The sequence below is a fragment of the Danio rerio genome, chromosome 16, assembly GCF_049306965.1.
Source record: "Danio rerio strain Tuebingen ecotype United States chromosome 16, GRCz12tu, whole genome shotgun sequence".
NCBI lineage: Eukaryota > Metazoa > Chordata > Actinopteri > Cypriniformes > Danionidae > Danio > Danio rerio.
This window is the reverse complement of record NC_133191.1, coordinates 56,535,001-56,547,499: the sequence shown is the minus strand read 5'-3', so window position 1 is coordinate 56,547,499 and position 12,499 is coordinate 56,535,001. Positions and strand designations below refer to the sequence as shown.

Sequence of the window (12,499 nt, the reverse complement as noted above, 5' to 3'; positions counted from 1 at the left end):
AGTGGCACCCGGTGTGGTCTTCTGCTGCTGTAGCCCATCCGCCTCAAGGTTGGACGTGTTGTGTGTTCAGAGATGCTCTTCTGCAGACCTCGGTTGTATCGAGTGCTTATTTGAGTTACTGTTGCCTTTCTATCAGCTGGAACCAGTCTGGCCATTCTCCTCTGGCATCAACAAGGCATTTGCGCCCACAGAACTGCCGCTCACTGGATTTTTCCTCTTTTTCGGAACATTCTCTGTAAACCCTAGAGATGGTTGTGCATGAAAATCCCAGCAGATCAGCAGTTTCTGAAATACTCATACCAGCCCATTTGGCACCAACAACCACGCCAAGTTCAGTCACTTAAATCCCCTTTCTTCCTCATTCTGATGCTCGCTTTGAACTGCAGCAGATCGTCTTGACCATGTCTACATGCCTAAATGCATTGAGTTGCTGCCATGTGATATTAGAAATTTGAATTAAGGAGCAGTTGGACAGGTGTACCTAATAAAGTGGCCGGTGAGTGTAAATGCATAAATCAAAAATAAATAAAAGTAAAAATATGTGCAAATGCATAAATGCAAATGAGTAAATATAAAACACGTAAAAACTGATGTTCAACTTTAAATGTAAAAGTCTGAATGCAAATGCATATATGTAAATGCAAAAATGTAAAAACATGCATAAATCAGAAAGCTTAATGTAAAAGCACAGGCATAAAGGCATGAATGTAAAAGCATCAGTGTAATTGCATGAATGTAAATGTGCATGTGTGTGTGTGTGTGTGTGAGTCTCAGGTGTAATCAGGCTCCTGTTGAACGCTCTGATCTCCCGCTGTGTTCAATAACTGGACTCCAGCAGCTGAGAGTCTGACATTTATCAGCTCACTTTCTGAAAAACACGTCTATGCTGCTCGTTTCCAACATTTGAAATCAAACATCCGCTCATGCATATGGACTGAAGATGTAATATGCATGTGCGTGACCTCAGAGTTTACATTAAAACACACTTCTGTCCTGACAACATGTGACACTGCACCATGACACTCAATAAAAGCCATGTTTTCCATGCTGAAAGGAGATTTAATCCTGAACATCTGAGACTGAAATGTGCAAAATTTCTATTTTAGAAATTGTTTCTATTTCTGCGACCTCGCAGCAGAACAGCAGCATAAACTACTATGACAATGATCCAATAATATCCAGCGGCAGGCCCGCAGAACCACACACGTTCTAGGCACACACAATCTAGGACACACGATTTAGGCTAACCATATACAGTATGGTTACGACGGATGTTAATGTTATTAACGTCTTTTTGAACATCGTCATCGATATATTTTGATATATATGGTTAATAAATATTGTACACAATAAACAATAGTGTTTACTTTATTTCACAAATATTGCGATCGAGACGGGTGAATGGGGAGCATTGTTTCTGATCGCCATTCAATATAATAGACTGAACGGTTTTTAATCAGTCATTATAGCTGATCAGTCATTATTATCTGACAATAATATGACAGATACTCGTTTGCTGGCCTTGCTGAACGATCTAAATTGGACAAGTTTAATTTGTATAATGGACTCATTTATAATGAAAGAAATAGCAAGTTAATATCACAGTAATACATTTTATATAATAAAAATCTTTTTACATGTAATAAATGTATGACACTATATTAATATTTTACTCAAGCGCTTTGATAGTGTTTATTTGCTTAACTTTCTAATAACCTTTTAATTAATGATCTCCCACATTTAATACTGTAGTAATTTATAGTAAGCAATAAATTGTTTTTAAACCAAAATTTAGCAATAGGAACAAATTAACTATTAATAATTAATAAAAATAATAATAAGTACATATATATATATATATATATATATATATATATATATATATATATATATATATATATATATATATATATATATATATATATATATATATATATATATATATGTATTTAACACCTCATTAAGCTTACAGAAAACCCAGAAGGAGTGGACAGACTCCTTTCCTCAAAAAACAGACAACATATTTTATTTCAGGCTTACTGTATACTGATTATCATCAATTTTGTGAATAATGCTGTTACAATCATGGGAAATATTTATTGTCAAACATTAACGGCACCTTTTTAAATAGAAATAGCAAAGCATTTCTCTAAATGTGTTTAGCAGCACAGTGTCGCATGTTAAAATTAAAAAGAAGATGTTAACAGAAGCATTACTTATTTATTTTTTTGTTTTGTTTTATCTATTTAGTAGCTTATTTATTTATGTATTTATTTATTCACTTATTTATGGATTAGTATTTGTTTATTTATTTGTTTGTTTTAATTATTTTTATTTGTTTTAGTTTGTTTATTTATTTATTCGCTAGTTTGTTCCTTTTATGTATTTCAGAATTTATCCATTCATTCACTTATTTATTAATTTATTATTTATTTATTTATTTATTTAATTTATTGATTTATTTAATTTATTGATTTAATAGCTAGTTTGTTTTATTTATTCATTTATTTACAAGCTTTTTTCTCTCTTTATTTATTTATTAGCTTGATTGTTTCATTTGTTCATTTATTTGTTTGTTTGCTTTGTTTATTTGATAGTTTGTTTCTTTTATTTATTTATTAATTTGTCCATTCACTTATTTATTTATTTGTTTTATTTATTTATTTATTAGTTTGTTTGTGTCATTTATTAATTTATTTATTAGCTTGTTTTTTTTATTTTATTTGTTTATTTTATTTGTCACAGCTGTGACAGTAAAAGATAGTAGTTTATATATAAACTTATAATTATAATCAGATAATCAGTTAAGATAATCAGTTTATAACTATATATATATATATATATATATATATATATATTTATAGTATATACTATATATATAGTATATATGTATGGATATATAGTTTAAATGATTAACTACAGTAGGCTAATTTATTTTAATGTTAAGATTCTGAATTAGTTTATTGCACTTAATCCTACAATTAGACAGTCTGTTTTGTTTTCTTTGTTTATGTGGACACATGAATAAAGTCATAAATGTCTTTAACCAATTATTTTTATTGACATAATTTGAGTTCAGAAACTGCAGAGATGTTAAAATGATCGTTACGATATACTAATAATAATGACTGAAATGGGAAACCATACTTGTGAAATTCAATAGGTGGCGATAATGCTAAAGAGTAAGTTAGTTAGTTAGTTAGTTAGTTATCATATATGGTTAGCCTAAATCGTGCGTCCTAGATTGTGTGTGCCTAGAACGTTTGTGGTTCTGCGGTTCTGCAGCTGGATATATCTCCAATGATCACCTCAAGACCTGTCAACCCACCCGTTTTTCTCGTGTTGTTTTAAATCACGAACGTGATTATGAATATATTAAAACACGTGCTTGTTTGTTGTAAAAATTCGTAATAATGACAAAAAATACTAATTTTCTTACCGCTTGGTTTTGGGTCTGGTCCTGAAAAATCTCTCTTTCGAGGGGTAGCCCTTCCCCTTAACAGGTTCAGGAATTTATCCAGAGTATTTCTTATAATATTTTTTCTTCTGGAGAAGGTCTTATTTGTTTTATTTCGGCTAGAATAAATAGTTATAAAATAGTTTTACATTTTTTAAAACACATTTAAGGTCAATATTATTAGCCACCTTAAGTAATATTAAGTTTGAAAACTCACATAAATGAACTGCTCAAAAAGGTTAAAGGCCGCATTGGTTTTCTTTACAGGAACAAATCTTCCTTTACTCACTCTTCAAAGCAGCATTTGGTCAAATGAACAGTATTACCAATTCTGGATTATGGGGATTTAATTTACAGATCAGCTTCAAAAACTCTTCTTCACAAACTGGATGTTGATTATCATACAGCAAATGGTTTTGTTACTGGTGCACCATTTAATACTCATCACTGTCAACTGTATTCTTCACTGAATTGGCCTTCTCTTCAATCACGTCGACAAATTCATTGGTTTCTGTTCATTTACAAAACTCTTATTAGAAAAACTCCACAATATTTACAGTCACTTCTTAACATTCATGAAACATGCCGAAATCTGCGCTCTAGTAACTTCATTAACCTTTGCATACCCAAAGTTTGCACTTCATTTGGTCGCTACTCTTTTCAGTTTTCTGCTGCTGATGCTTAGAATCATCTGCAGCAGACCTTAAAGCTCAGCACTTTCATTCCGCTATCATCTTTTAAAAGTTCTATTCAGTCAATAGTTCAAGATCACTGTGCTTGTTTTTAGTTTTTTTTGTTGGTTTTATATGCTATTATCTGCATTTGTGTTGTTATTGTATTGTGTCCCTAGTGCTTTGTACAGCATCTGCTTTTCATGTTGCCTCTTGGCCAGGTCGTCATTGTAAATGAGAACTGGTTCTCAATTGACTTACCTGGTTAAATAAAGGTTATTACAATATTTGTTTTGGATTGTCTCTAGAACAAACAACTGTTATACAATAACTTGCCTGATTACCCTAACCTGCCTAGTTAACCTAGTTAAAGGGTCACGAAACACCAAAACACATGTTTTGAGCTGTTGACAGTCGTATATGTGTCCCACACTGCTAAAAACACTATTAAGACACCTATATTTCACTAAAAAGTGTAAATTGGTTGTTTTTGCGTTATTTCAAGCAAATTCGTACTTCCGGTTTGAAACGAATTTTTGAAGCTGCGTCACGGTCATGACATAATAGCGTGTATTCCAGCGTGCAGACTGGACGTCTGTGCCAGAGTGAGTCTTATTACGTCTTACAGTGTGATGCATTAATGCATGAGTAAAGCTTGGTTTAAACCAATCAGCGCGCTCTATTGTGCAACTTCATTAATATTCATTAGTGTCACCGTGTTTACACCACAGACACGCCACGTTGTGTTGGCAAAACAAGCGTGAAGTGTTGCTTTTATAGTTTGCTGCCATTAAGTTTCGTTTTCATTTTCTCTCTGTGAGAGCTCAGCTGGAGTCACGCGTGGATTAACAGTGTACGCGACGCTCGACAACAATAACTTACGTGTCTAAGGAGGATTATTGTTTACCTGAGAGCTGTTCTCATCTGCAAACGCTGAGATCCGGATTCACTTTAGTCTACTTTTAATAAAGATGCGGCTCTAGTTGCTGGTGACTGTCCTGTTAATTCGCGAATTCATACGAATTCGTACGAATTAGCCACTAAACTGGCAAAACGTAAAATACTTACGTTTTCTCGTGAGATCAGGCTGGTCTCTACAGATTTGGTAAGTGAGCGACCAGTGCTCTTTGTTTATTCAGTTTGTTCGTATCGAACTAACTATTGCACCGTGTAAACATGTTAGCACCACAACCAAACTTTAACCTCGTGTAGGATTTTCACCGCATTTAGTGACCGGAATAACACACGCGGCTTTCTGACGCTAGCTGCCGTGTGCATCTAAGTTTCCGGGAAATGCGGAGGGTTTTTTTTCTCTCATTTGCCGTGCGGTATCAAACATTGCATGAAAAATACACGCTTACAGCAGTTCCTCGAATCAAATATCTCGTTTGTCGCGAGGGACATGACTGAATTCCCTGAATGAAAGAGCCAAACTGCAGTTAAAGTCCACCATTTAATAATTTGGCAAATAATTCGACTACAGATGTCCATGTAGGTTAAACACCATCACTTTCTCCTTTGTGTGTGTATTTTGATTCTGAAACTCGCGCGTGCCCAAATAGACACTCCCACACCATTTCACTTTTCTTCCTCCTACACTCCCCCCTAAACAGAGCTGGACACGCCCACTTTTCTGACTTTTTCCAAAGTAGAGGTGTGAAAACACCCTGCTGAAACGAGGGGGTTTCATGGCCCTTTAAGCCTTTAAATGTCACTTTAAGCTAGTGTCTTGTAGAATATCTAGTCTAATATTATTTACTGTCATCATGGCAAAGATAAAATAAACCAGTTATTAGAAATGAGTTATTAAAACTATTATGATTAGAAATGTGTTTAGAAAATCTTCTCTCCATTAAATAGAAATGTACACAGGGGCTCATATTTCTGACTTCAGCTGTATATATTCCAATGATAGTACTGCAAAGAACTAATAACAGTAAATGCTTATCTGGGATTTATTCCTCTAATGCTTTATAAAAACTAACAGGAGACCAAAGTGCACAGTGTTCATCCCAAAAACCCTGAATCAAGTGCAGTATTTGGATGCTATAAGTGGCACTTACCGCAGGTCGAAGATTAATAACAGGTTTTATCAGCTAATGTGGGCTGCTGGAAATGCAGAAAATGAAAAAGCAGACACCGGGAGCGTTTGTGCACTTAATTTAAATGTAGAAATCGCACAGATCTTTACCAGTATTTGAAAATATTCAACAATGAGAGACAGAAGACGTTAAAATGAACAATGATCAGCACTGCCGCAGTGAATAGTGCAGATAACTGCAATCAAATCCTGTACAGAAACACCTGAGCAAAATAAATGAACCAAAACAAGAACGAGTCTTTCATTAAATCCATACAAATTAGAGAAAAGAAGGAGATTAATGAACATTCATCCAGTAAAGACTCATTTCACCATCATTACTTCACATTCACCAGCAATGTGTGGACCGATAGAGCTGGGCGATTAAAAAAATCTAAATGAAACAACGACAAGAAGTAATTTCACACCTTCTGTGCTGAGGTTTGTTTTTCACAGCTGAATCATTGAATCATTTTCATTTATATGGATCAAGTTTAACAGTATTGTGATAAACAGCAACAGAAAACGAGATATTTCTATTAAAACAATGTTAAAAAGCATCTAATTATTATTTCTGAGTGAGCGAGGGTGCGAATGGATATTTGTTTTGGAGGCTTGCAATGATTTATCCTATTTGATTCACTGAAATGAATTAAATTCAAATGCATTCAAATGCAAATGACTCCTAAAACTAGCTTTAGACCTGTAAATCAGTTCTTTGATGTGAATAAGTTTGAAGTGATTCACAGAAATGAATCAAAGTGTTTGTGTCACTGAAGAAGAATCAGTCATTCAGTTGATTATGAACTGATTCATTTTTGTGAGTCAGTTCAGAATCAATTTAGAACATGGATGAAACATCTCTGACGAATTTCATTTATGATTCATCCATGTTCTAATTTGATTCTGAAATGATTCACAAAAATGAATCAAACCTAACCGCTCTTACAACTAGTCTGATGACAATATTTAGGAAAAATAATTAAAAAGGAATCATTAAAATAATTGTGTGATTCAGAGACTCCTGGAATTCTAAATAAAGGTATAGTTTGAAGTGATTCACTAAAATGAATGAATCGAATCAAATAAGTCAAATAATTCGCATTAGAGTAATTAAATGAGTCACAGTCATAATTATCTATGTTTTAAGCTTTTGAATCAGTTCATTTATGTAAATAAATTTGAAGTGATTCACTGAAACAAATCAATCTGAGATTCTGGTTGTGTCACTAAATAATAAATCATAAAACTAGTTGATATTTAAACAATATTAAGGAAATGTAAAAGACAAACTATGAAATCACCTTAAAATAATCTTAAATATATTTTAGTGATGATTCAGTAATGATTTATCCTTGTTTTAGGTTGATTACAAACTGATTCGCAAAAATGAATCAAACTCAAATGCTGTAGAAAAATCTTAAAACTAGTCTGATGACAATATTTAGGAAAGCAAATTAAAAAGAAAACATTAAAATAATTGTTTGGTTCACAGTCTCCTGTATTTAAAAATAATGGTATAATTTCAAGTGATTCACTGGAATGAATCAAATCAATTGAAGCAGATGATTCCTGAAAACACAACATTTGAAAAAATTTAATGGGAAAATTATAAAATACATATGTGCATTAGAGTAATTAGATGATTTGCAATATATATATATATATATATATATATATATATATATATATATATATATATATATATATATATATATATATATATATATATATATATATATCTTTGTTTTAGACTTTGGAATCAGTTCATTGGTGTGAATAGTTTGAAGTGATTCGGTGAAGTGAATTAAACTGAAATGCTCTTTGTGTCACCGAAGAAGAGTCATGAAACGAGTCAATATTTAGAAAATATCTGTGAAATGGACAAATTATGAAACGTTCATTCATAATGACTCAGTTATGAATGATCCATGTTTTGATTTGATTCTGAACTGATTCACAAAAATGAATCAAACTTAAATGCTGTAGAAAAATCTTAAAACTAATCTGTCTGCAATAATTAGGAAACTAAATTAAAAAGAAAACATTCACATAATTGTTTGAGTCACAGGCTCCTGTATTTGAAAATAAAGGTATAGTTTAAAGTGATCCGCTGAAATGAATCAAATCAAATGCAGGAGATGATTCATTCCTGAAACTAGTTTTAAGAATGCAACACTTAACAAACTTAATGGGGAAATAAAGAATACGTGCATTAGAGTAATTGGATGATTCACAGTCATATATTTATCTATAACTTTTGAATCAGTTCATTTGTGTGAATAGTTTGAAGTGATTCACATAAATGAATCAAACTGATATGCTTTTTGTGTCACTGAAGAAGAGTCATGAAACTAGTCAATAGTTAGATAATATCTGTGAAATTCAATGGACAAATTATGAAATTGTTCATTCATAATGATTCAGTTATGATTAATCCATGTTTTAATTTGACTCCGAATTGATTCACAATAATGAATCAAACTTAAATGCTGCAGAAAAGTCTTGAAACTACTCTGTTGACAATGTTTAAGAAACTGAATAAAAATAAAACATTAAAATAATTGTTTGATTCAAAGACTCCTGTGTTTGAAAATGGAGGTACAGTTTGAAGCGATTCACTGAAAAGAATCCATCTAAGATTTAGTTTGTGTAACTGATGAAAAATCATAAAACTACTCCATATTCAGATAATTTTAAGGAAATGTGAAGGACAAATTATGAAATCATCTTAAAATATTATCTTATTTATTTCAGTAATGATTCAATTATGATTCATCTATGTTTTAGTTTGATTCCGAACTGATTAATTGAATCAAACCAAGATGCTGCAGTGAAATGGAGGTACAGTTTAAAGTGATTCACTGAAATGAATCAATCTGAGATTCTGTTTGTGTCACTGAAGAAAAATCATAAAACTACTCCATATTTTTACAATATTAAGCAAATCGCAAAGGACAAATAATGTAAATCAATTAAAACAATCAAACCTTCACAATTTGAGATATATTTCAATGATGATTCAAATTCAACTTTGTTTTCGGATTATGAATTGATTCTGAACTGATTCACACAAAAGATTTAACCAAACTTAAATGCTATTTTAATATTTAAAAAAATGCTTATGAAACGAGTCTAAATATGCACTCTTTATGAAACTTAAATTGAAAAGTACATTAAAATATTGTGTGTGGTTCAATTAATTAAAATGATTTGATGATAAAATCTTTGAAAATACAGAAAAATAAATGAACTAATTCATAATCAGTCATAATTTATAAATCATCCACATTTCAGAGCCTTGTTTTAATTATAGTATGTAATTAATTGAAATTGAACGTAGATTTTTTTAGTGTGATTCAATTAATTGAAACACTTTTAACTGATCCATAAATGAGTAAAGTGTAAATTAATTACATATGTTCATTGTATATGTTTAATTAATTCATAAAACTGTCAAATTCATAACCCTCCACATTTGAGAGGCTTGTTTTGAGTGATTCGTTGAAATTAATCAAAGGTAAATGCTGTATTTGATACAATAGAAGTAGTGAATCAAAATAACTGCTATTTGATTCGCTGAAATGATTCACACTTAAATGCTGTAGAAGAAATGTAATCTGATGAAATGTAAATTTAAAAAGAGCATTAAAATAATTGTGTGAATTGATGAATTAAAACAGTCCATCTGAAATGATTCACGAAAAATGATTCACTGTAAAATGCTGTTTTTAAAAAAAAAAAAAAAAAGAAGAATCATGAAACTAAAGGAAAAAATGATAAAAGCATATTAATTAAAATCATTGATTAACAACGTCAAGCGAAATAAAACTATTATGAACAATAAAATGATATGATTCAGTGATAAATGGAAATAAAGCAGCTGAAATCCAGTAAAAGAATCATGCAAATCGAACCATACAATATTCATTCATTCATTAATTCTCCTTTGGCTTAGTCCCTGTATTTATCAGAGGTCGCCACAGCGGAATGAACCGCCAACTATTTGAGCATATTTTTTTTACACAGCTGATTCCCTTCCAGGCCCAAACACCCATACACACTCATACACTACGGCCAATTTAGTTAATCCAATTCCCCTATAGCACATGTGTTTGGATTGTGGAGGAAACTGGAGCACCCGGAGGAAACCCACGCAAACGTGGGGAAAACATGCAAACTCCACATAGAAATGCCAACTGGCCTGGCTGGGAATCGAACCAACGACCTTCTTGTTGTAAGGCCACAGTTCTAACCATGCTTCCTTGATTTAACTTATAATTATCATTTTTTTTACTGAGCAGAAATATGGGTTGTGCTGTCGCCTCACAACAAGAAGGTTGCTGGTTTGAGTCCCGCCTGGGTTTGCATGTTCTCCTCGTGTTGGCGTGGGTTTCCTCTGGGTGCTCCGGTTTTCCCCACAGGTCCAAAGACATGCGCTTTAGGGGAACTGAGTAGGCTAAATTGTCCGTAGTGTATGTGTGTGAATGGAAGTGAACAGGTGTTTCCCAGTACTTGGTTGCAACTGGAAGGGCATCTGCTGTGTAAAACATAAGCTGGATAAGTTGGCAGTTCATTCCGCTGTGGTAACCCTATGTTAATAAAGGGTCTAACCCAAAAAGAAAATGAATAAATGAATGATCGCCCAGCCTTCCAAGTACTGGGTTGCAGCTTGAAGGGCATCCGCTGTGTAAAACATATGCTGGGTAAGTTGGCGGTTCATTCTGCTGTGGCAACCCCAGATTAATAAAGGGCCTAACCCGAAAAGAAAATGAATAAATGAATGATCGCCCAGCCTTCCCAGTACTGGGTTGCGGCTGGAAGGGCATCTGGTGTAAAACATATGCTGGATAAGTCGGCGGTTCATTCCGCTGTGGTAACCCCAGATTAATAAAGCGACTAACCCGATAAGAAAATGAATGAATGAATGATCGCCCAGCCTTCCCAGTACTGGGTTGCAGCTGGAAGGGCATCCGCTGAGTAAAACATATGCTGGATAAGTTGGTGGTTCCTTCCGCTGTGGTAACCCCAGATTAATAAAGGGCCTAACCTGAAGAGAAAATGAATGAATGAATGATCGCCCAGCCTTCCCAGTAATGGGTTACAGCTGGAAGGGCATCCAATGTGTAAAACATATGCTAAATAAGTTGGCGGTTCATTCTGCTGTGGTAACCCCAGATTAATAAAGGGCCTAACCCAAAAAGAAAATGAATGAATGAATGATTGCCCAGCCTTCCCAGTACTGGGTTGCAGCTGAAAGAGCATTTGCTGCGTAAAACATATGCTGGAATAGTTGGCGGTTCCTTCCGCTGTGGCGACCCCTGATGAATAAAGGGACTAAGCCAAAGTAAAATGAATCAAGGAATGATCGCCCAGCTCTAGTGGTCATACGGTGTCAGTGCAAGTGTGTGTGTTTTCTCACTCTTACAACGCTGGTCTCAGAAACACGGCACACACACACACACACACACACTCGCAGTATAAAAAATACCAGTTTAAAAAAGACGAGCACTAGAATCACACAAAAACAATCACGTCCCGCCATTGACATCATTCAACTTCCTGTTTGTACAAACAAGTTCCGCAAAGGAATAATAAAGGAGATAAATCATAGCACGAAAAACCAGATAGAAGAAAAGATCACAGGTGTTGGAGAGAGAGAAATGAAAAAGAAAGACCGCAAACGCTTTGGCAGAAGAGCTGGGAAAGGAACACACAATGAAAGCATGAGAGAAAAGATAAATTACAGGTGAGACGTGAAAGAAAAGTGGTTTTCTCTTTCGCTCGGCGTGGCCCACCATCACACGCCGCTCCTCCCACAGATTCGGGGCTGCAAGTTATTCGTTTTTTTTTCCTCACAGAGGAAAGAAGCAAAGAAAAAAGGTGCTCTTCTCGAGAAAGTCACGTTTCACTGATTGTCCACGGGAAAAATTACGCCGACTTCTCACATCCAGAGAGTCTCGGCTCAGAGATATACAATCACAGCGTGTGTATATATATATTTATATATATTCATTTATTTATTTATCTATGAAAGGATCCTTTACAAGAAAGGAGCTGAGAATCCATGTCAGGGGTGTGAGGTTTCAGCCCTGCATCTGAATCCTTGTTTAAGCTGTGTGTGTGTGTGTGTGATGTTACTCCAGTGGCGTCTGTCCGTCTGTACTGCAGGCTTTGCGGATGATGGGAAGTGGATGAGCTTCTGTGTTGAACACCCAATCCTCCAGCGGCAGCAGGTCATCATCTGAGAACAGCAGGTACAGATATCTGCAATCACATATGAACAGCATT

General features: G+C 34.0%; 1 protein-coding gene across 2 annotated transcripts in view; it reads right to left on the bottom strand.

The window, feature by feature from the left end:
• Window positions 1-11,502: 11,502 nt before the first annotated feature.
• LOC101882461 (mannosyl-oligosaccharide 1,2-alpha-mannosidase IA) overlaps window positions 11,503-12,499 on the bottom strand; it is a 358,413-nt gene continuing 357,416 nt past the window's right edge. For both annotated transcript variants that reach the window (XM_017351571.4, XM_073925560.1), the window contains exon 12: window positions 11,503-12,475. In XM_017351571.4, the coding sequence (XP_017207060.2) occupies window positions 12,346-12,475 (130 nt within the window). In that variant the 3' untranslated portion in view covers window positions 11,503-12,345. The remainder of the gene's footprint in view (window positions 12,476-12,499) is intronic.